General features: G+C 47.5%; 1 protein-coding gene across 1 annotated transcript in view; it reads left to right on the forward strand.

The window, feature by feature from the left end:
- The window catches only part of OBSCN (obscurin, cytoskeletal calmodulin and titin-interacting RhoGEF), a gene marked incomplete at both ends in the record, with an annotated part of 222594 nt that overhangs the window by 44802 nt on the left and 152761 nt on the right, over positions 1–25031 (forward strand). The window contains 8 exons of the mRNA XM_015424328.1: positions 3069–3335; positions 7424–7536; positions 9591–9744; positions 13759–13920; positions 15163–15267; positions 17678–17944; positions 21829–22098; positions 23566–23832. Of these exons, the coding sequence (XP_015279814.1) occupies positions 3069–3335; positions 7424–7536; positions 9591–9744; positions 13759–13920; positions 15163–15267; positions 17678–17944; positions 21829–22098; positions 23566–23832 (1605 nt within the window). The remainder of the gene's footprint in view (positions 1–3068; positions 3336–7423; positions 7537–9590; positions 9745–13758; positions 13921–15162; positions 15268–17677; positions 17945–21828; positions 22099–23565; positions 23833–25031) is intronic.

The following is a 25031-nucleotide window of genomic DNA, read 5'->3' on the forward strand; positions in this document are numbered from 1 at the left end:
CCTCCTCCCCCCCCCTTCTGCTATGCCTGCAAGTGGGCAGAAGGTGCTTCTGCTAATCCCTTGCCTTGACGTTCACCCTCCAAAATAGCCCCAGTATGCCTACAAGCACATTCCCCAGTTTTGAGTGACGGAATATCCACTGACTCAATCAAAAGGTCACCCCTATAACGGCGATGCTGGATTTTCTGGAATATCCCACAGCGTCGAGAGTGAAACATCAGACACGGGGCCTTCGAGGGACAGCTGTAAAGTAAATCAGGGGCTATATATCTGCTTCTATCACTGCTGGGGGAAATGTTCAGTTCCACATATATCCCCCACCCCCACCCCCAGCAGATCAGAGTTGTCTTTTTCTTGCAAGGAAATGGCAAGGGAGGGGTTAAAGTCACCCTCCCCAGTTATAAGTATACTTTTTAAAAATTAAGCCATGAAAATAAGAAATTAAATCTGGCAGCTAGCAGCCATAATGTAAGGGATACTAGTAAGGAAGTAGGGTGGGAACGCCAGTATAATTATAAGATCCCTGCTGTGGGGTATATTTAGCATAATAATCAGTGCAGTGTGGGTAGGGTTGCCAATCTCCAGGTGGGGCCTGGGGATTTCCTGGAATTGCAACTGATCTACAGACTTACAGGAATCAGTTCCCACGGAGAAAAATGGCTCCTTTGGGGAGTGGACTCTATGGGCATCGTACCCCGCTGGGGTCCTTTCGCTCCCCAAATCCCGCCCCCGAGGCTCCGCCCCCCCAATCTCCAGGAATTTCCCAACCTGGAGTTGACAACCATAAACAAAGGTATGACTATGTTCAAAGAATAGAAAAAAGAAGAAGAGATTAGATTTATACCCCGACCTTCACTACTAGGGTTGCCAAGTCCATCTTCCTCTCCCAGCGGGGGAATTGGGGGTGTTCCTGGAGGGGGCGGGACATCCCCGACGTGATGATGTCACGTTGGGGAGGTCCGCCCCCCCGCCTGTGCGCCGGATCTCCAGAAACGGCAGTTCCCTGCACTTAAAGGAGCCGGCGTTTCCCTTTTAAATGCAGGCGCCGGCGTTTCCCCTTTAAGAGCAGCCGCATTTCCCTTTTAAGAGCACGAAGCTGGAATTTCCCTGCAAGCTTGCGGAGATCCGGCTTGGGAGGAAACACGGGTTCCACACACTTAAAGGGAGAGAGATGGGTGGCTGTGGGTTTTGGGGGTGGGGCTTCCCCCGCCGGCCATCTGGCCGGCGGCGGGTAGAACCCCCCCAAAACGGGGGACCCCTGGCAAACCGGGGTTTTTTTTTTTTGGCAACCCTATTCACTACCCAAAGGTGTCCCAGAGCGGCTTACAAACTCCTTTCCCTTCCCCACAACAGACACCCTGTGAGGTAGGTGGGGCTGAGAGAGCTCTGATAGAAACTGCCCCCCTTTTAAGAACAGCTCTGACAGAACTATGGCTCGCCCAGGGTCATCCAGCAGCTGCAAGTGGAGGAATGGGGAATCAAACACGGTTCTCCCAGATTAGAGTCCGCGCACTTAGCCAAGACACCAAACTAGCTCACTGTATCTGCCTAAAAAGCAGATGCCTGTCTTTTTGAGGATATTATGGCCTGCGAATTGCCTGAATGGATCAGTTAATTAATTATCGTATGGCAGCGTGTGTAGTAGAACCAGGAGAAGAGGCAGGATTGGCCCCTATAGTCTGGTCCGTATCAGTGGCACGTGGTACTTCCCAGCAATGTTCCCTCTAAGCTGTGGAGTCTTGTGAGCAAAAATTCTACTTTGTGAGCCACTGGCATTAAAGTGGTGAGCGAGCAATTTGGCTGCTGCATGAATTTGTTTGCTCTGGAGCCCCATCCTTCCTGAGCAAAGACAGAAATGTGTGAGCCGGAGGCTAAAAAGCTGTGAGCTAGCTCACACTAACTCAGCTTAGAGGGAACACTGCTTCCCAGTAGGGTGTTGAGATGTTCCACTTTCTCACGCTTGGCGGAAGGTACAGGATTGGCCCCTATGATCTGGTCCGTAACGAGGGTCCATTTGGTGGAGTGTGTTTTTACTTTTGTCCAGTAGAAATGGACCAATTGACGAGGAAATTAAACAATATGGCAGCAGAAGATTTTTTTGCGGACTGGAAAGATTTAAAGGATTATATGGAAAAAAGGTGGGATGTAAGGGATGGTTTATTTAGCTTTGATAACTGTTGAAAATGTTAGATGTTAAAAATTAGGTTAAAAGGTTTTACATAATCTTAAGGAAATGAGTTACCTGTAGACATGATTATTTTATTTATTTATTTATTTATTTATTTAATTCAATTTATACCCCGCCCTCCCCGCAATGCGGGCTCAGGGCGGCTTACATAGGGGCAAACGCCAATATAAAACATAATTAAAACCATTTAAAATCCAACAGTACAAAACATTCATAACGAGTTACTGACTAAAGTGCTCTAGGTGTTCTACATGAAATTTCAGAGATGGCATATTTGAACTGTTCAGCATTGTCTGCTCCAGGGAAGCATTGATGTTCCCTCATCCAGATGGAATAATGATGATGGTAGTGGCGGCTCCTACTCATACGCCTGGTGGAAGAGCTCCGTCTTACAGGCCCTGCGGAACTGCACAAGGTCCCGCAGGGCCCGGATCTCCTCCGGGAGCTCGTTCCACCAGATAGGAGCCGCCACCGAGAAAGCCCTGGCCCTGGTAGCGGCCAGCCTGGCCTCTTTGGGACCTGGCACTACCAGGAGATGTTGGGTCCCGGACCGAAGTGCTCGCGGGGGTATCGGAAGCGAAAAAACTTAACAATTGGACAGGAGGTTGGAGCACTGTGGGAAGCCGAAAGGGGGGGGGGAAGGGAGGAAGGGGGGGATGGGATAAAATTCAATGTGATGAGTAATGTTTGAATATGTTTATCATATCCTAATAAAGTTGTTTAAAGAAAAAACAGTGTGTTTTCACATCGGTGCGGAATTTTTATCCCTGCAACCTGCAGCTGCACTGTTAGCTTGCCTGAGTCCCCCCCCCCAAAAAATGCACAACATAACATATTTTAAAATGAATACATAAATTATTCACGTTTCTTTGTTTCTAAGTGAGGCCCATCAAGCTGGTGAAAGGCTTACAGCAGGTGGACGTCCACGAGAAGGAGTGTGCCACATTTGAGGTGGAACTGTCGCACGAGAACGTGGAGGCCACCTGGATGAAAGACGGCTTGAGGCTGAAATCACAGGACAACTGCCGGATCGGCGTCCAGGGGAAGAAGCATTCGATGACTCTCTCTTCCCTGGCACTGGAGGACTCGGGAATTGTCTCCTTCAAGGCCGAAAGTGTTCACTCGACAGGCAGACTGAATGTGACAGGTGAGCGTCCGCTGCTGTCTTCCGGAACTCTGTTTCCACTATGGATGTCTGAATTAGGGTTAGCCTGTCCTTTTGGATATCTAGCACCTGAACCTGGTGAATGATCAGTAATCAATGGAGTGTCTACAGAAAGGGAGTGATACGTAGATTCTACTTAGTGCCTGATAGTAGCTGGGCTGCGGTATTCTGTACCAACTGAAGTTTTGGAGTGGTTCGCTCCTGTACCTTGTTTTTGACATATCCAAAGCATTACGCTCCAATCTGTGCACGAGTCAGTTGGTTTAGATACTCAGTAAGCAAAATCAGGATCGGGCACAGTACTGGGTTCAGTCACAAAGTTAGAACATGAGAAGCCATGTTGGATCAGGCCAGTGGCCCATCCAGTCCAACACTCTGGGTACATTCAGATGGGGCGTTTCAGCCGGCATAAACTGCACAAGTTCCAACCGTTGCAATTTATGCCGGCTGAAACGCAATCACACTTACCTCCTGTCTGCGGAGCCCATTGCTGTATGCCCGTTCACACACAGCGGGCGTCGGTGGTTTGTTTTTTTAACTCAGTTTGAGCATGCGCATAGGCAGCCATCCACAGAATGGCGATCTTCGCGCATGCGCAAAACGCCCCGTCCCAAAAAGCATGCCCTGAAGAGAGGACTTACCTTTAAAGTTTAAAGAGTAAACTGCCCTCCCTGAGGTCTCGGACTCCTCTAAAACGTTAAACTAAGGACCTTTTCTTTTTTTAAAAAAACAAACGCCGGGGCGAACCTTCGCCCAAGCGCATATCGCCGACCTAAAAAAAAAATGGCGGGCGAAAATCGGAAGCCTCGGGCTTCCGAACGGAAGTGGCTCTACAACGGTGGAGAGCGATCAGACGGGTGGTGGTGGTGGTAAAGCGATTACAACCGTTGCACTCAGGATACCACCACTTGGGGACCTAGTGGCAGAATACAACTGTTTAAAGCTCTTTGCAACGGTTAGGGACGGAAGGCAGATGTTCGCCGTGTGAACGCCGGTAAGTACACCGATTCCATCCGGCACCTATACCACTGTAAATGCCCTGTCTGAACGCACCCTCTGTGTCACACAGTGGCCAAAACTCAAGGGCCATCAGGAGCTCCACCAGCAGGGCCAGAACTCCAGAAGCCCTCCCACTGTTGCCCCTCAATCACCAAGAATACAGGGTATGACTGCCCCAGACAGACTGTTCCATTTATACCTTGGGGCTGAGAGCCACTGATGGACCCTTGCTCTTAACAATGTAAGAGAAGCCATGATGGATCAGGCTAATGTCCCATCCAGTCCAACACTAGGTGCCACACAGTGGCCAAAACTCAGGTGCCATCAGGAGGTCCAGCAGCGGGGCCAGAACTCCAGAAGCCCTCCCACTGTCCCCCCTCAAGCACCAAGAAGACAGAGCATCACTGGCCCCAGCCAGAGCATTCCATCTATAGTAAAGGTAAAGGTTCCCTTGCTCGAAAGCCAGTCGGATCCGACTCTAGGGTTGCGGTGCTCATCTCCGTTTCCAAGCTGAAGAGCCAGCGCTGTCCGAAGATGTTTCCGTGGTCATGTGGCCGGCATGACTCACACCAAGGCGCACGGAACGCTGTTTCCTTCCCACCGAAGTGGTACCTATTTATCTACTTGCAATGTCTTGCTTTCGAACTGCTAGGTTGGCAGGAGCTGGAACTAGAGATGGGAGCTCACTCCGTCATGCGGCACCCGGGTCCCGAACTGCTGAACTACTGACCTTCCACAGCCTGCAGTTCAGCGTCTTAACCACTTGAGCCACCGCAGCTAACAGCCACCCATGGATCTCTGCTCCATATGTATATCCTGCCTCCTCTTGAAGCTGTCTCTGCTATAAGAGTTATCAGCTCAGGCTCAAACTGGATGTTACATTTGAGATGGGTTGTGAGCAATGCTCCCTCTAAGCTGTGGAGTCTTGTGAGCAAAAACTCTACCTTGTGAGCTACTGGCATTAAAGTGGTGAGCGAGCAGTTTGGCTGCTGCATAAATTAGTTTGCTCTGGAGCCGTCCTTCCTGGGCGAAGACAAAAATGTGTGAGCCGGAGGCTAAAAAACTGTGAGCTAGCTCACACTCACTCAGCTTAGAGGGAACACTGTTTGGGACATGGGTGCCCTTCCCGACACGGAAGAAGCAGTCTGACTGTTTGGCTGGGCAGGTGTTCCCTTCCTCCTTTGGGGGGCAGTGCCAGAGTGGGGTGGGGGTTGGGCCCTTTTCCAGGGCCGTTTCTTCCCCCCAGTCTGCCCCTAGTGTTTATTTGGAATCTTCATATTTCAACCCTGCTTGTCAAGGGTTGCTAGGCGGTGCCTAGCAACTGGTGGGAGGTTTGAGGCTGTGGACAGGGGTGGACTTGGGACATTGCGTGTGCTGCTTTGTCACTAAACCATAGAGTTTCCAGTGATTCCTAGAGCTACCCTACATAATTTCTGTTTCCCCCCCAGAACTGATGTAGCAAATTACATTACACCAATGCTTTTTTAAAAAAGGTTTTCTCCCACCATGACTTTTTAATATATATATAGTTTATTTATCTATTTTCAAAAACAAAATTACAAAAAAACCCACAAATTCTTAATACAGAATATACTTTGGAGATTCTTTACACATCTTTTTCTATCCATCTATCTAATTTTTGCCATCTTTTTTTAAACACATTTTCTTCTTTTGCCAACAGTATCATATTTAGTTTTATATAAAAATGGAATCTTTAACTATGTTATGTAGGAATAAGAGGATGTATCCTAAGAATAAAATTGTTTAAGCAAAAAAAAATTGATGAAACAGTATCATATTTAGTTTATCCATTTCTTTAATTTCCATAATTTTTATAATCAACTCTTCTCTACCTGGTATTTTTTCTGATTTCCAGCATTTAGCTAAAATAATTCTAGAAATCTTAAGTATATACATTATTATGCACAAATCATTATATTTAATCCCATCTGGCAACATATTGAGCAGATATATTTCTGGTTCTAGCTTCAGATCTATTTCTACTATTTCTACTATTAGTTGCTGTATGCTTTTCCAAAATTTAGCCAGTTTCTCACACCTCCACCAAATGTGGAAATAAGATCCAATATTTTTCTTGCACCTCCAGCAGTTCCCTGAAACATTTTTATAACATTTTGCTATTTTGTCTGGTGATCGATGCCTCCTGTAAAACATTTTAAAGATGTTTTCTTTGTAGGATGTAGCCCTTAAAATTTTTGCTGATTTCCACATTTTAGCCCATTTCTCCACCTTTATATTATAACCCAAATCTTTCATCCACAACCTCATACATGGTTCTATTGTTTCTTCCTTCGTTTCTTCGTTTAGAAGGAAGTTATACAGTTTTTGTTCTCCCACCATGGCTTTTGAGCAGCGGCAGGCAAGAAGGCCTTCTTCCGTAGTGTGAGGTCGGGCAGCCCTAGTATTTCAGTGGGGAGGCTATAGCGAATGTAGCTCCCCCCACCCCCAACACACACTGTGACTGGAAGGCTGCACCTCCTAGACATAAGACAGGCCCTGAAGCCACGTGGAACAGGAGGTGGTAACATGAACATTACCTTTGCAAACTCAAAATAACGCCATGTTGCCTCCCAATAGCGGTGGGGGAGCAGGAACACTCTGGCTCCTCCTACTGGAGCAAAGCACAAATACACATTTGTGGGCCTTCGAAGTTGCGGATCAAAAGCTCGTTTGGTGTAGTGGTTAAGTGCGCGGACTCCAATCTGGGAGAACCGGGTTTGATTCCCGACTCCTCCACTCGCACCTGGCTGGATGACCTTGGGCAAGCCGTAGTTCTGATAAGAGCTGTTCTTGAAAAAGAGCAGTTTCTGTCAGAGCTCTCTCAGCCCCACCTACCTCACAGGGTGTCTGTTGTGGGGAGGGGAAGGGAAAGGAGTTTGTAAGCCGCTCTGAGACTCCTTTGGGTAGTGAAGGGCGGGGTATAAATCCAATCTCTTCTCTTCTTCGATACTGAGAAATGCCATTTTGCTATGTGTTTGCGTGGCCAAGCAACAGTCTCTAAAACCCGATCATTCATACCTCTGTTTATTGTCTTCCGTTTCCTTTGGCAGAACGGCCGGTAAAGATAACCAAGCCCTTAGCAGACGTCAAAGTTCAGCACAAGGAGGACGTGACCCTTGAGTGTGAAGTCTCCAGGACTAACGCAAACGTGAAGTGGCGGAAGGTACTGATTTTATCAGCAAGGCGTCTCCTACTCCCCCCCCCCGCCCCTAGGCATTTCGGGTGGTTCTCGCGGCTGGGCTATTTTTGGGTGGGAACGCACAGGAACGGAGTTCCGGCTGGCTCCCAAGTTGGCCACGCCCAGCAGGAACTCATTAGCATAATAGGCCACACCCAACAGCAGAAACTCATTAGGATTGGCTATATTAGGGGTGTGTGGCCTAACATGCAAAGGAGTTCCTGCTACAAAAAAAAGGCCCTGGGTTTGGACAACAAACAAGGTAAAAAGAATAAGAAGCAAAAGGTGGGTGTGGCCTAATATGCTAATGAGCTGTGGTGTCAGGGGTGTGGCCTAATATGCTAATGAGTTTCTGCTGTTGGGTGTGGCCTATTATGCTAATGAGTTCCTGCTGGGATTTTTCTACAAAAAGAGCCCTGGTTCTCGCACACATTTTCTTGCAATTATAAAAGATGCCAAAGCTAGGCAGCCAATAGAGGGGGGAAATATTTATTTATTTATCAAATTTATACCCCACCCGCCCCGCTGAAGCAGGCTCAGGTCGGCTTCGGGAAGATTGAAACACAGCCATGGGTAGCTGTGGGTAGCCATGTGAGGTGGGTAGCTGTTATGTATTCGTTTATTGATACTGCCTATTGATCACGTGTGATTCGATAAAACCTGTAGTCACTTACGTGCGAGGCTTATGTAACCTAAACGGGATATTGCTTAGGGAAAACAAGCCTGCGCTTCAGACACAAACTCCACTGACTCTGTGTATCCTGAAAGATGCAACAGGCTTGGTCGGTGTCGGGAAGCAGACCAATCCAAACGAACCCTGACTTCGGCGGGAACAATTCCCATTGGTCCCAAGCACTATTATTTCATTGGTTGTTATCTATTTTAGAGGTGTGGTTTTTTACCACTTCAAAACGTATAAAAGTTAGCTTGTTCTGTGTTGCGTCGTCCTGTGTTATGAGTTGCATAAAGAAATCACCTTGTTTAAGAGCTGCCTCGATCTCTGTTCATTAGTAGCCATGTTAGTTTGAAGCAATAGAACAAAACATGAGTCCAGTGGCAGCTTTAAAATTAACAAAGGCCCCGTTCACACGGCAAATTTGCCACGAGAGAGCCACGGATGCCGGGCGGATTATCCGTGCATGATCACACCGCCACATCTGGCAAGTGTAGCGCACCCGTGGCTTCCTGCCAAAAACCCGTAGTTAAAAAATACCTGCAAACAAGTCCTAGCAACTGGTTTGCCACAGGCTGCTGACGGACTTGGTTGGTGTGCTCGCGCTGGCGCGCAGCTATCCCCTTCAGCTGTCATCTTTGCCGCGGACGCCGACTGATGAAACCCCGCTGCACCGCCGTCGCGTCTGATTGCATAATCGCGGATCAAACTGCGACGGCGCAAATAGCCACACCTCCCCCCCCCCGTGTTATCCGGCCTTTGTGACCGGCGCCAAAGTTAATTTTGCGTGCATGCACACGAAAGCTTATACCCAGAATCAGAGGTCCTTTCGTAGAAAAAGAGGTGCAGGAGCTCATTAGCATAACTGATTTGCATATGCCACTCCCCCTGACATCACCGGAAATGTGTCAGAAGGCAACACCCACCACTCAGGCTCCACTGGACTGTTTTGGATTGCTAGCCATTGGGGGGGGGACGTGCAGATCTGTCCTCGCAGAGGAGGGAGAGCTTGTACCTGAATAAAACTTGGTCTTAAAAGTGCCACTGGACTGTTTTGGACCGGGGGGCCGGGGGAGCTCTGCAACTTACCTGGCTGCTTCTTGCTCTGACTGAGGGCTGCTGGGAGCAGGGGGCGGGGCTTGTTGCATGTGCCCGCCCCCTGGGCTCTTTACTGCCAGAGCTCCGCTCCTGTGCGCTCCTACAGGAAATGACCCCTGCCCAGAATTGAACTTTGTCGGCCTTAAAGGTGCCACTGGACTCAAACGTTGTTCTATTGTTTGCATATCCAATTTGGCAAGTCATGCATGGGTGAGTGAATCCACTAAGGGTGCACCGATAAACCCTCACTGAGACCTCTTCCTTTCAGGATGGGATCGAGCTACGGCCAAGTAAAAAGCTGGTAATGATTTCCCGAGGGACAAAAAGGAGCCTCACGATACACAAGTGTGAATACGAAGACCAAGGGAAATACATGTGCGACGCCGTCGATGACAAGAGTTTGGCTACTTTGGAGGTCCAGGGTACGTTTTGGTGGGAAGGGCAAGATCTTTCTCCACACCTTTGTAAAACACGGAGGGCAGGTTTTGTTTGTGATGTGATGAATGTAGCTTTAGGGGTTGGCTTTCCAGTGCAGATCAACTTTGTGCTAAAATCAGGCTGCATCATCTGCTCATCCCTAGAAAGAAATCCTGTGTTATAATTTACTGCGGTATATGTTTTTGACTTGCAACACTTGCAAATTTGATTCCTCCCTTCTTTTTATATTGTCAATCAGCAACTCTACTACTTAATTCTTCTTGTTTGAGAGTGATTAAAATGCGGCATTCGCTCCCAGAGGATGTAGTGATGGCCACAGAAATAAATAGTTTTAAAAAAGGATTAGATAGATTCATGGAAGAGAAGTCTATCAATGGCTACTAGCCACGGTGGCTGAGGGGACCCTCCACATTCAGAGGCACTAATCCTCTGAACCCCAGAGCCAGGAGGCAACATCAGGGGAAAGCCTCGGCCTCTCTGCCCTGTTGGTGGCCCTCCAGAGAAACTGGCTGGCCCCTGTGTGAGACGTGAGGCTGGCCTGGATGGGCCCTTACTGGTCTGATCCAACAGGGCTTTTCCTGTGTTCTTATTAGGGGAAGGCCTTGGCCTGTATGCCCTGTTGCTGGCTGTCCAGAGGAACTGGTTGGCCACTGTGTATGACAGGATGCTCGACTAGATGGACCCTCCCTGGTCTGATCCAGCAGGGCTCTTCTGATGTTCTTATTTATTTATTTATATTTATTTTTGGGATTTATATCCCGCCCTATCTAACAGCTCAGGGCGGCTAACAGACGGCCATGCCGAAGTTAAAATATGCATACAACAATACAGCATAATAAAACAATGTATCCTACATAAAATTTGGTGCTCTGATAATTTACATAAAAACCAAGATGTGCGATGTCCCACACTGGCGGCCGGTTCTTCGTAGCCTGGGCGCCAGGAGAAATGTTTCCTGGCTCTATTGGGCGACATCTACCCCCACCATATGAGGTAGATGGTTAAAATCTCATTGGTGGAATAGTGGCGGCGGCGGCTCCCCCTCAAAGGCCTGGCGGAAGAGCTCCGTCTTGCAGGCCCTGCGGAACTGTACCAAGTCCCGCAGGGCCCGGAGCTCCTCCGGGAGCTCATTCCACCAGGTGGGAGCTGCCACCGAGAACGCCCTAGCCCTGGTTTGGGTCAATCTCACAGCTTGGGGGCCTGGAACTTCAAGGCGATGGAGATTCCCCGATCAAGGAAAGGCCTCAGCCTCTGCCCTGTTGTTGGCCCTCCAGAGGAACTGGTTGGCCACTGTGTGGGAAAGGGTGCTGGAGAAGATTGACAATTGGTCTGATTGTGCCAGGCCCTTTTTATGTTCTTATCCTTTGATTCCTAATCTCTTTCTCGGATCTTGCCTTATCAATTTCCATTAGTTGACATAAGCCCTTTTAACATAAGTAATGGACCACCCCTTTGTTCTGCTACAGAGCCAAGGTGGAAGTCAAGAACCATCTCTAAGAGAGGAGAATACGTACCGGCAGTGGAATTTACCACTGATAGGATCGAGAACATTTGACATAGTTCAATCAGCTGCCCATACGTATTAGTGCATGCATGTCCACCAGGATTCTCACTTTTATTATTTTAAAAATATTTAAGTCTTCATCATACACATTTTGTGAGAAAGGGAGAAAAGGTCTTTCTCGGCCTGCTCTATCCCGTGCATCATCTTGTAAACCTCGATCGTGTCACCCCTCAGCCGTGGTTTCTCCAAGCTAAAGAGCCCCGAGCGCTTTAACCTTTCTTTGTAGGGAAAAACCAACCCTTTGATCATTCTAGTTGCCCTTTTCTGCACTTTCCCCAATCCTGTAATATCCTTTCTGAGGCATGGTGTGGTGGTACCTTCCTCAATAGAGAAGTCCTGCAGCTCCTTCTCAAAAGCCATCAGAGATGTGCTTTGGTGGACCTCTTCTGGGAGACATTCTAGAACCCCAGGGCCATCATTAAAAAAATAGAAAGAAAGAAAATGCTCTGCTCCTTGACTGAAGTCAACGTGACTTCACAGAGTGATGGAGCACACAGCAATGCATGTGACACGAAGCTTAATACATGACGTTGATGGAGAGAGGTGATCTTGTGGTGTTGCAGGTCTTTTTTCTGAGTGTGAAACGGTGTAGATTGGATATAGATGGCTAATTCCAGAAGGCGTCACCTTCAAAATTAAGGATAAAAAAGAAAAGATTGACTCTGTTCTGAAAGCGAGAGAATTTTTAAGAGTCCAGCTGGGAGGGCCAGAGGAGGAAGAAAAAGAAGGGGACAGCAAGTCCAGTGGCGAACTGGACTCGGGTTCTTCTAGAGAGGACTCTCTGTCTGAGAAAGGGGTAGTAGTTCCTAAAAGTCCTTATAAGTTGCGGAAGAGACTGGACAAGTAGAAGTGAAGGCTGAAGGACTCTAAATTGTGTCTTTGAAAAATTTTGAATTGAGATGCTTTGGGGTATTTCCTGATATCAGTTAAATTTAAGATGTGGGAAAAGTTAACAGACTATGTGACTCAGTTTGTAATGAGATTAATATGATTAAGACTAGATGTGTATTCAAGCTGATCAGAAGATCACCTCTCTTGGGTTTTTAGTCAGTAGTGGGTATCTTTTCTTTATCCCCTTAAATGTAGTCCCCTCCCTTATTTCTGTTCTAGTTTGTAGTTTTAATAAAAATGCAATAAAAATTCCCCATTGGGGAGCAAAAAAAAAGAGAGAGAGAGAGATAAAGGTGATCTTGTGGTGTTGCAGGTCTTTTTTCTGAGTGTGAAACGGTGTAGATCAGTAGATAGCAGTGAAGCTGGTGAACAAAACCATCGAAGGTTCTTTCCGCATTTGCCTGTTACTCTGGATTTTCTCAGACCGATTTCACACAAGAGCTGCGCCGCGGTCGTGCCTCCCTTTCCCCCGCTTCTATTGGTCAATTTCCCACTCGAAGCCGCGCGGCCGCATTTTGACCCGCGGCTTTGCCCGATTTCCCCCGAGGTTTCGTGATCCTCCAAAAACAGGATCACGAAACTGTGGGGAAATTCGGGTGAAATCGGCGCAGCTCTTGTGTGAAACCAGTCTCAGTGTTTGAGTCGAGGCAATTTAACTCCACGGCAAAACAGCATCCAAATAGCCCAGGTCAATAGCGGGCTGAAACCGGGCTGACCACTGAAGGGAGGTAATGAAACGCAGAATGACAGAAAAACCCAGAATAAAAAGGTTGACTCCATTTTAGTGCATTGGGGGGGGGGGGGAACCCAAATTAAAAAGAAGGTTGAATTAGATTTTGGAGCAGAATTGCTTGGAGGACATTGCGGCAAGCATGGATTAAAACAGAGAGCGCAGAAAGGGCCAATGGGTATGAGCCAGAGGGCCCAGACCCTATCCATTCTTGCCACTTATTTGCTGCTACCACTTTTGTGTTTGTAACTAAAAGATGGGAGGGCACAACAGGAGATTCTAGTGTGGAGACTATTTAAACCAGGGGTGTCGAACTCATTTGTTATGAGGGCCGGATCTCGCATAAATGAGACCTTGTTGGGCCGGGCCATGTGTGTCATAAAATGTAATGCCAGGTAGCGAAGATATAAACTTTATAAAGGACACAAACACAAAGGTTTTTTTTAAATGAAAAACATGCTTGAAATATTAGCATTCTTGCAATAATTTGCTTATTTAACAGTCTCTGATAACTGACACTTCTTGCTCTGAATTAGTGCATCAAAATTTCTGTGCTGTGGCAATCAGCCCAGTGCAGGGAGCAGAAGCTTGTCTATCTACCTCTCCTGAGCGATTGAGAAAGTCTGCGAAAGCAAGCTGTAATGCAGCAGCAGCAGCAGAACTGGAGGAAGAGGCAGGAGACAGCCAGTCCCTGATAGAAGCCCTCTGGGGGCCTGATCCGGCCCACGGGCTGCATGTTTGACACCCCTGATTTAAACAAAACAAGAGAAGGAACAAGTATCTTATGATGACCCCATCTCTGTGAACCTTTAGCTCGAGATATCAAGATTGTGAAGCCCTTGGAGGACGTGGAAGTCAGTGAAAAGGAGAGCGCGTCTTTCCTCTGTGAAATCTCCCACGACGACGTACAAACCCAGTGGTACAGTAACGAAAGCAAAATCCGGGCTGGAGACAACGTCAAGCTGCGTCAAGAAGGTAGGAAGGGGAGAGGTGAAGGGTGACTGGTAGAAGGGATAAATTGGTCCCGTGTCTGATATTCATGCATTTTTAGCTGCATCAATTTCTTGTTGATGGCCCCAGAGTTATGCATTTTATTTACTTTAGTTATACCCCGCCTTTCCTCCCAATGGGGAATGGAAAGCAGCTTACATCCTCTCTTCTCCACCATTATATCATCACAGCAGCCCTGTGAGGTAGGTTAGACTGAGAGTGCCTGAATGGCCCAAAGTCACTCAGCCAAGCTTCCAAAGCAGAGTGGGAATTTGAACCTGGGTCTCCCACGCCCTAGTCTGTCACTCTAACCACTAATAATAATAAACCACTAATAATAACCACTAGAGAGTCAGTTTGGTGCAGTGGCTAAGAGCGGTGGCCTCTAATCTGGAAAACTGGGTTCAATTCCCCACTCGTCCTCCATGTGAAGCCAGCTGGGTGACCTTGGGTCAGTCACAGTTCTTTCAGAGCTATCTCAGCCCCTAAAATAACACTAGCTCGCCACCTGGTGGTGCATAATACTAAGAGCTAGAACTTGTGGCTGCCAGACAATCTCAGGATCTCCTGGCTATTCTACATACAATGCCATACAGGGCTTTTTTGTAGAAAAAGCCCAGCAGGAACTCATTAGCATAATAGGCCACACCCAGCAGCAGAAACTAATTAGCATATTAGGCCACACCCTTGACACCACAGCATATTAGAATATTAGGCCGCACCCCCATGTTACCAGAGGTGTGGTCATCCAGCCACACCCACCTTTTGCTTCTTATTCTGTTCACTTTGTTGTCAAAACCCAGGGCCTTTTTTTTGTAGCAGGGACTCCTTTGCATGTTAGGCCACACACCCCTAATGTAGCCAATCCTAATGAGTTTCTTCTGTTGGGTGTGGCCTGTTATGCTAATGAGTTCCTGCTGGGCGTGGCCAACTTGGGAGCCAGCCGGAAGTGCGTTCCTGTGCGTTCCTGCCCCAAAATAGCCCTGATGCCATACAATAATACTAACAATAACACTAACAATAACAACAACAACAACCCTAACCACGGTACCACACTAGCTGTCTTGTGCTTAGTGGATGAAAAAATTCTGCGTTTGCCTTGAATTGCAAATCCTCTTGAACTCTTTGGTACCGTTTACGGTTCTTAAATACAGTTCTGCTTTGGTGGGTGGAGGGATTTTGTCTCAGTGCTGTGTTCCGCAACTGAATCAGTCTTTCTGCTTGCAGGGAAGAGTTACGCCCTCGTCTACAAAAGCGTGGAGGTGCAGGATTCTGCAGAGATCAAGTTCATTGCGGAAACCGCGGAATCTCGAGCGCAATTGAGAGTGAAAGGTAATGATGATTATTTATTGCTATAATTTTATCCAGGGGTCGTTTCCTGCAAGAGCGCACAGGAACGGAGCCCCGGCAGTAAAGAGCCCAGGGGGCCGGGCACATGCAACAAGCCCCACCCCCTGCTCCTTCTCGCCTTCTTTCTTTTCCTCTTTCATAAGAACATAAGAGACGCCAATGTTGGATCAGGCCAAAGGCCTATCCAGTCCAACACTCTGTGTCACACAGTGGCCAGAAATACCAGGTGCCATCAGGAGGTCCACCAGTGGGGCCAGGACATTAGAAGCCCTCCCACTGTTGCCCCCCCCCCCCTAATGTTTAGCTGAAAACTCTTTTGATTTAATTTCAACCCATTGGTTCTGGTCCAACCTTCTGGGGCAACAGAAGCCCAGGGGGCGGGCAAATGCAACAAGCCCCACCCCCTGCTCGCAGCAGCCCTCAGTCAGAGCAAGAAGCAGCCAGGTAAGTTGCAGAGCGCCCCCCCGGCCCCCCAGTCCAGTGGTACCTTTAAGACCAAGTTTTATTCAGGTACAAGCTCTCCCTCCTCTCTGAGGGCAGATCTGCATGTCCCCCTCCCCCACTAGCTAGCAATCCAAAACAGCCCAGTGGCGCCTGAGCGGTGGGTGTTGCCTTCTGATACACTTCCGGTGATGTCAGGGGGCGTGGTATATGCAAATGAGTTTTGCAAATGAGTTGTGCTAATGAGCTCCTGCATAACTCATTAGCATAACTTATTTGCATATGCCATACCTCCTGACATCGCCATGAGTGTGTCAGAAGGCAACACCCACCACTCAGGTGCCACTGGGCTGTTTTGGATTGCTATCTAGTGGGGGAGGGGGACACGCAGATCTGCCCTCAGAGAGGAGGGAGAGCTTGTACCTGAATAAAACTTGGTCTTAAAGGTACCACTGGACTGGGGGGCCGGGGGGGCGCTCTGCAACTTACCTGGCTGCTTCTTGCTCTGACTGAGGGCTGCTGGGAGCAGGGGGTGGGGCTTGTTGCATTTGCCCGCCCCCTGGGCTCTTTACTGCCGGAGGTCCACTCCTGTGCGCTCCTGCAGGAAATGACCCCTGCTTTTGGCAACAATAAGGGCGTGGAGGGTCCATTTTCATAGACCATCATTTAGCCTCGAGGAGACAAGCATCTTAAATAGGGTTACCAGATTATCTCTTTTTATAGGACATGTCCTCTTTGTGTGTGTGTGTGTCTGTTCTCTTTTGGGCTATTTTGCCTTGACTTGGATGGCCCAGGCTAAGCCGACCCCATCAGATCTTGGAAGCTAAGCAGGGTCGACCCTGGCTAATATTTGAATGGGCGACGACTTCCAAGGAATACCAGGGTCGTGACCAATGTTCCTTCTAACCTGTGGAGTCTTGTGAGCAAAAATCCCACTTGGTGAGCTACTGGCATTAAAGTTGTGAGCAAGCGATTTGGCTGCTGCATAAATTGGTTTGCTCTGGAGCCCTCCTTCCTGAGCAAAGACAAAAATGTGTGAGCCGGAGGCTAAAAAGCTGTGAGCTAGCTCACACTAACTCAGCTTAGAGGGAGCGCTCGTGACACAGAGGCAGGCAATGGCAAACTACCTCTGAAATATCTCTTGTCTCAGAAACAAGCTTAGCTCACCACCTAGTGGTGCATAACGCTAAAGAGCTAGAACTTCTGGCTGCCAGACAATCTTAGGATCTCCTGGCTATGCTTCACACATTATTATTATTATTATGGGCTCTTTTTTAAAAAAACTGATAAACATGTCCTATTTTGGAGTTGGAAGGTTGGGAATATCCCTCGTTAGTAGCAATTATCACTGCTTAAATAGTAGCGGTATTTAACATGAGATTTGCCATAGGGATCACTTGTCTGAAGTAGTCGGGCAGTAAATTTTTAAAGAGAAAATATTACTGACCTAATCTGAAGAAGTGAGCAGTGAGTCGCGAAAGCTCCTCCCCTGCCACAAATGTTGTTAGTCTTGAAGGTGCTACTGGACACCAGTTTGGTTTGAGAGCCAGTTTGGTGTAGTGGTTAAGTGTACGGACTCTAATCTGGGAGAACCGGGTTTGATTCCCCACTCCTCCACTTGCACCTGGCTGGATGACCTTGGGCAAGCCATAGTTCTGATAAGAGCTGTTCTTGAAAAAGAGCTGTTTCTGTCAAGAGCTCTCTCAGCCCCACCTACCTCACAAGGTATCTATTGTGGGGAGGGGAAGGGAAAGGAGTTTGTAAGCCTCTCTGAGACTCCGGGGGAAGGGCAGGATATAAATCCAATCTCTTCTCTTCTTTTCTACGGCTACTGACCTAATCTGTGTGAGCCTTAGAACTCTCTACATCTCTACACAAGCTTGAACTGTTGTGATGGTTTTCATTACTGTTGTCGAATGTTCAGTCTTTTAAAACAAATCTTCTCCTTTAGAACTGCCCGTAAAGATTATAAAACCTCTCCGCATCAAGATCGCTCTCGAGAAACACCGGGGCTTTCTGGAGTGCCAGGTGTCCCGCCCCAATGCTGAGGTCACATGGTACAAGAACAACCAAGAGATCTTTGCAAGCCAGAAGTATGAGATTGTAAGCGACGGGGTCTTCCGGAAGCTGATCATCAATGACACGGAGTTTGATGACGAGGATATTTACACCTGTGACGCCATCGACGATCAATGCAGTGCTCAGTTCTACGTGGAAGGTATCTCCCATTTCTTGGCTAGGCAGGGGTCATTTCCTGCAGGAGCGCACAGGAGCGGAGCTCCGGCAGTAAAGAGCCCGGGGGGCGAGCACATGCAACAAGCTCCACCCCCTGCTCCCAGCAGCCCTCAGTCAGGGCAAGAAGCAGCCAGGTAAGCTGCAGAGCCCCCCCCGCCCCCCCCAGTCCAAAACCGTCCAGTGGCACCTTTAAGACCAAGTTTTATTCAGGTACAAGCTCTCCCTCCTCTGTGAGGACAGATCTGCATGTTCCTCCCCCCCCCACCACAATAGCTAGCAATCCAAAACAGTCCAGTGGAGCCTGAGCAGTGGGTGTTGTCAGGGGGTGTGGCATATGCAAATAAGTTATACGAATGAGTTATGCTAATGAGCGCCTGCACCTCTTTTTCTATTGAATGACCCCTGCTAGCAAGTAAGGATGGAGCCCATGAAACAGAGAGCACGCCCTTTGCATCTGCATTGTGTAACAGCCAAGAGGACTACTGGCTTTCTGGCAGGGCTGGTTGAAAGTATTTTATCCCCCCCCCAAGAGAGGTCTACCCTGACCTTGATGGCTCAGAATGGCCGATCTTAAGTACTGGGACGTGGGAGCGAGAGAGAAGTCCAGGGTTGCTATGGGGAGGCAGGCAGTGGCACACCACCTCTGTGTACCTCTTGCTTTGACCTGGGTGGCCCAGACTAGCCTTAGCTCATCGGATCTTGGAAGCTAAGCAGGGTTGGTCCTGGTGAGTACTTGGATGGGAGACCACCGAGGAAGTCCAGGGTTGCTACGCAGAGGTAGGCAGTTGTCAGCGAGCTGCCACCTCTTTGCTGGGTCGCCTCACGTCCCTTCCTTCCCCCCCCCCCCTATCTTCTGTTGTTGAAGTGTTTTCTCTGTTAGGCATCTGCTGCAACCAAGGTCGCCAGCTGGTGAGAAGTAAGAGTTATGTCTTCGCGCTCATGCTTGTTTAGCTTTACCCGTGTAAAAAGAACTTGTGTTTAAAAAACCGGGCGTTACTTTCTCATGTAACTTGGCGCCCTTTCTAATCTCCCCGTTTCCAGCGGGAAGTAGGACCATTAGTCCAAACCTTGTTCAAAATCCCTTTATTATACCTGTACTGCTGACAAACGTCATTCCAATCAATTTGTTAGATCCCTAAGCATGAGAATAGATCCACGTTTAAAAGTAAAGCAAGATTTATTTTAAAGACATGGTTGATCACGAACATACAGAAATTGATTGGAATGACGTTTGTCAGCAGTACAGGTATAATAAAAGGATTTTGAACAAGGTTTGGACTAATGGTCCTACTTCCCGCTGGAAACGGGGAGCTTAGAAAGGGCGCGAAGTTACATGAGAAAGTAACGCCCGGTTTCCTAAACACAAGTTCCTTTCACACGGGTAAAGCTAAACAAGCATGAGCGCGAAGACATTGAGGCGACCCAGCAAAGAGATGGCAGCTCGCTGACAGCAGTGTTTATCTCTCACCTTGACCTGATTGGCCCAGACTAGCCTTATCTTGTTAGATCTCGGAAGCTAAGCAGGGTCGGCCTTGGTCAGCATTTGGATGGGCGACCAGGTACATAAAAACATCAGAAGAGCGTTCTGGATAAGACCAATAGTCCATCTAGTCCAGTATCCTGAGACTGAGAGCCAGTTTGGTGTAGTGGTTAAGTGCGCGGACTCTAATCTGGGAGAACCGGGTTTGATTCCCCACTCCTCCACTTGCACCTGGCTGGATGACCTTGGGCAAGCCATAGTTTTGGCACAGCTGTTCTTGAAAAAGAGCAGTTTCTGTTAGAGCTCTCTCAGCCCCGCCGACCTCACAGGGTGTCTGTTGTGGGGAGGGGAAGGGAAAGGAGTTTGTAAGCCGCTCTGAGACACCTTTGGGTAGAGAAGGGCGGGGTATAAATCCAATCTCTTCTTCTTCTTCTTCCTGCCTCAAATAGTGGCCAGCCTTTTTCTTCCCGTCAGCCACCAGGGCTAGTAGCCATTGATATACCTATCCTCCGTTAATCTATCTTAATGGCCCTTTCAAAACGTTCTGCCTCTTGTTTAGGGCACTTTCGCACACACTGAACAATGCACATTCAGGTCCTTTCCGCACTTGGATCTCATCCCTGATTTTATCAGAATTCAACTTGCAACACAAAGGTCCTTTCCGCACTAGACTTTAAATCCTGGTTCAACCCTGTCGCTGAATTTACCTTCTACGCCACACGCGCGTTCACCCCTGTGATTATCTCGGGGTATTCTTTGTTTCCACATTACATTGAGGTCACCCCAGTTTTGCCCCACACTTGTCCTGGGATAAACGGATGCTGTTACAACCAGGGATAAATGCAAGGTGTTGTGTCGCGAGTTGAACTCTGATAAAACCAGGGATGAGATCCAAGTGCAGAAAGGACCAACACCTTGCATTTATCCCTGGTTATAACAGCATCCATTTATCCCGGGACAAGTGTGGGGCGAAACCGGGCTGACCTCAATGTAGTGTGGAAACAAAAAATACCCCGAGATAATTATAGGGGTGAACTCGCGTGTAGTGTAGAATATAAAAATACTCCAAGATAATTATAGGGGTGAGCTCGCGTGTAGTGTAGAATATAAAAATACTCCAAGATAATTATAGGGGTGAACTCGCGTGTAGTGTAGAATGTAAGTCTGGGGACAGGGTCGAATCAGGATTTAAGGTCTAGTGCAGAATCACCCTCAACATACTTTAGCTATCAATTGTGAGCAAATGTTGCCATTTCACACAGTAAAATCCAGTTGCAAAGTGGATTGAAAGTGAATTGAAGGTGCATTATTCAGGGTTTGTAACAGCACCATGATTAGAGTCGATGAGACAGCTCTGTTCCTTCCCACTCTCTCTTGGTCTCTCTCTGGTCCTCTCTGCACTTCGATCAACTCGGGACACAATACCTTGCATTTATCCCTGGTTATAACAGCATCCGTTTATCCCGGGACAAGTGTGGGGCGAAACTGGGGTGACCTCAATACAACGTGGAAACAAAAAATACCCCAAGATAATTACAGGGGTGATTTTGAGTGTAGAGTAGAATGTAAAAATACCCCAAGATAATTACAGGAGTGAACTCATGTGTAGTGTAGAATGTAAGTTCAGGGACAGGATTGAACCAGGATTTAAGGTCTAGTGCAGAAAGGACCTCTCTCTCTCTCCCTCCCTCCCTCTCCTTCCCTCTCTCCTTCCCTCTCTCCCTCCCTCTCCCTCTCTTTCTCTCCTTCTCCCTCTCCCTCTCTCTCTGATAGAGTACTTGATAGAGTAAGAAGAGCCCTGCTGGATCAGACCAATGGTTCATCTAGTAAAGTATTCCATCTCACATGATGGCCAAACAATTCTTCTGGACAGCCAACAACAGGGCAAAGAGGCCAAAGCCTTCCCCATATGTTGCCTCCTGGCTCTGCGATTCAGAGAATTAGTGCCTCTGAATGTGGAGGTTCCCCTCGGTCACCATGGCTAGCAGCTGTTGATTGACTTATCCTCCATGAAACTATCTAACCCCCCTTTAAAGCTGTTTCTTCCTGTGGCCATCACTACATCCTCTGGCAGCGAATTCCACATTTTTATCACTCTCTGTGTAAGGTAGTATTTCCGGTGTAAAATCGATGATAGCCTATGATAAAGCATTTAACAGTGGGCCAGATCCAGAAGTTCTATTCATTCTGCTAACGGCGGAGCGTTCCCCCAGTGCAGGGAGTCGAATCTTGTAGAAGAGCCATGATCCGCCACTGACAACTCCTGGTATCAAAGGAAAGATCCATCTTTAGCTAAACGGAACCGTCAGAGCCCATGCCGAGTCTAGATCTCCCGGCAGCAGCAGGCCGTTAACTTCCCTCTCTTCTTCATTTCCGCTTCTCTTCAGAGCAATCAATAAACATCGTGAGGGAGCTGAAGGACGTGGAGGTAACAGAGCCAGCGGAAGCCAGGTTCGAGTGCGAGATCTCCATCCGGTCCGTCAGGCCCCCCAAGTGGTCTCTCCGCGGAGAGCTCCTGCAGCCCGGCAAGGACGTCGTGATAGAGCAAGAGGGGACCGTCCACCGCCTCATCCTGAAGAAGACCGACGTGGACATGACGGGCACCATCCAGTTTGCCCTTGGCAAAGCGAAGTCCTTGGCAAACTTGGTCGTGAAAGGTATGTGGCTCGAAACAGAATTGGCTTTCGGGGTGTCTGCTCCCGAGAATGTTACGTTACCTAGAGCAAAAACCCCCGAAGAGCAGTCATCTTGGATCCAGCCGTATTGGATCCAGGTGTCCTTGGAAGGTCTACCAACAAGGCAAAGAGATCAAGACTTCCCTGGGTTTTGCCCTTCGGGACTGGTATTCAGAGGAGACTGTGAACATGGAGGTTCTGTGTAATCTTTCATGGTGAATAGCCATTGATGGAGCTCTCCTCTGTGAATTTGTCTAATCCTCTTTTACCAGTAAAACAGTAAATCACCATGTACAAATAAACAATATAAGTTGATTTTTATCTGCAATGTTTTAGAATTCCGTTATAAACAAAATTACAACCATAACACTATAATATGCAATACAAAGCTTAGCAGTACATATAGAATACTACAGTACTAGTTTCAGACAAACGACGGAGTTCTAGTACACTATCCGTTTGCGAGCCCTTCTTCAGGTTTGTCATTCTGTACTTATATCTTCATTAGAATGAAGTGCTGCAAGCTGCAATGGAGCGTCACATGCTTAATAACCAAAAACATAAAATTTACTCTAATATAGAGGAGCATTTTACAATTTATAAACTCACCCATATTTCAGAATGCTAATTCTTATACAATTTTTTGATGTACGCTACAATGCTTATTCTAGAAAAAAGCAGACAAGCACAATGAGTATTTCACAGTTACTGGCTACATTACACCGTGGTCCTGTTTGTTGTAATAATCCTCTTTTTACAGCAGGTCTTCAGAGAGGTGGCGTTAACTTTTTCCTAATCAAACTGAACAGTTAATTAAAGTTAGCTAAAGGAATGGCCATCACTGAATCCCACAACAGTGAATGCCAAAATCCTTCTTTTGAGTGAAGAGAGAGTTCCTTTTGTCTGCCCTGGATCTACTGAGCCAGCGTGGTGTAGTAGTTAAGAGTGGAGGACTCTAATCCGGAGAACCACTGATGGATCTCTGCTCCATATGTTTATCCATAAGAACATAAGAGAATCCAATGTTGGATCAGGCTAATGGCCCATCCAGTCCAACACTCTGTCACACAGTGGCCAGAACTACCAGGTGCCATCAGGAGGTCCACCAATGGGGCCAGGAAACTAGAAGCCCTCCCACTGTTGCCCCCCCCCAAGCACCAAGAATACAGTGCATCCCTTGCCTCAGATGTAAGAACATAAGAGAAGCCAATGTTGGATCAGGCCAATGGCCCATCCAGTCCCACACTCTGTCACACAGCTTCCACAGAGTAGACCCCAATCCCTAAAATGTAATGCTAGAATAAATATGTACATGCTTTAAACAATTTAAGATGCCACAAAAACTTTGTTTGTTTTACCTACCTGCCTTTTTGTGTTGCAAAAATACGCGTCGTTTCCCCAAGTCTGAAATCAAATGATGCATCTTTGAACTTAATATCCTCTCTGTAGATCTCCAAGTGACCATTACCAGACCCCTAGAAGATAAGGTTGTTCTGGAAACTCATTCAGTTGTCCTCTCCTGTGACTTCAAGCCTTCGCCAAAGACTGTGGAATGGTATAAAGACCACACTCTCATTGAGCCTTCGGAGAGGTTTAAACCAAAGAGAGATAAGAATATGGCAGAACTCAAGATCTTGAGGCTCAATATCGGAGACTCTGGTGTCTACAAATGCAAAGCTGGGAGTGCAGAGACCAAAGCCAAGCTCTCTGTCTTGGGTATGTGCTTTCGACTAAACTCCCCGTGCTTTTGTGCAGAAAGAGAATTGTGCCGTTTTGTGACGTGCACCCTTAACATGAAAACAGAAACAGAGTAAATTATGCTTCCTTTCCAAATTCAACCTTGACTTTTATGCATCTTTTACATTTACCAATCTGGGATATATTTTTTTGCATTTGCGGACCACAAACAGTACCTTAAGATATGGTCTGAAGATAAAAAGAATATCAAAAACGATACAACAGAGCTGGAAAAAAAATAAAAAAGAGGGCAACCTAGATGATTAAGGGGTTGGAGCGCCTTCCCTATGGGGAAAGGTTGGAGAATCTGGGACTTTTCAGTTTAGAAAAGATCTGACTATGGGAGAGACATGATAAAGGTTTATAAAATTATACACATGGTAGAGAGAGAAAAATAATGCAGTCCTATGCAACGGAGCTGCGGTGGCTCAAGTGGTTAAGATGCTGAACTGCAGGCTGTGAAAGGTCAGTAGTTCAGCAGTTCGAGACCGGGTGCCACATGACGGAGTGAGCTCCCGTCTCTAGTTCCAGCTCCTGCCAACCTAGCAGTTCGAAAGCAAGACATTGCAAGTAGATAAATAGGTACCACTTCGGTGGGAAGGTAACAGCGTTCCGTGCGCCTTGGTGTTTAGTCATGCCAGCCACATGACCACGGAAATGTCTTCGGACAGCGCTGGCTCTTCAGCTTGGAAACGGAGATGAGCACCGCAACCCTAGAGTCGGATTCGACTGGCTTTCGAGCAAGGGAACCTTTACCTTTACCTTTATGCAACGTTACTCCAATTTAAGTCAATTGAAGCCAGTGAGTTTAGACTGCATAGGATTGCATCGTAAATGTTTTGTGGAAATTGTGATGGGACGAGAAGGAGGGTTGGAGAAGGGAACCTGTGGAGTGATGTGGGGAGTCTTTCATGAAAAGGAAAGGGGATCTCTTAGGGCAACATTAAAGGGGTGGAGTTCAAAAAGAGGTTGAAGCTGAGCTACTGCAGAAGTTCCTTTTGCTTGCTGCCTGGTCTCATTTGGTCTTTTGATTCTGTGAGATAACTGCGTATTTATCCCAAAAAAACTACTTTCATGCATGGAAAGGAGGGGGTGCCGGACACCAAGAAACTTTGCAATATGCCAAAGCATTTATCAGCTTCGGGAAATAACACACTGTGAAATATCATTCTGTACCT

The sequence above is a fragment of the Gekko japonicus genome, unplaced genomic scaffold (assembly GCF_001447785.1).
Source record: "Gekko japonicus isolate JY-2015 unplaced genomic scaffold, Gekko_japonicus_V1.1 scaffold2733, whole genome shotgun sequence".
NCBI classification, from domain to species: domain Eukaryota; kingdom Metazoa; phylum Chordata; class Lepidosauria; order Squamata; family Gekkonidae; genus Gekko; species Gekko japonicus.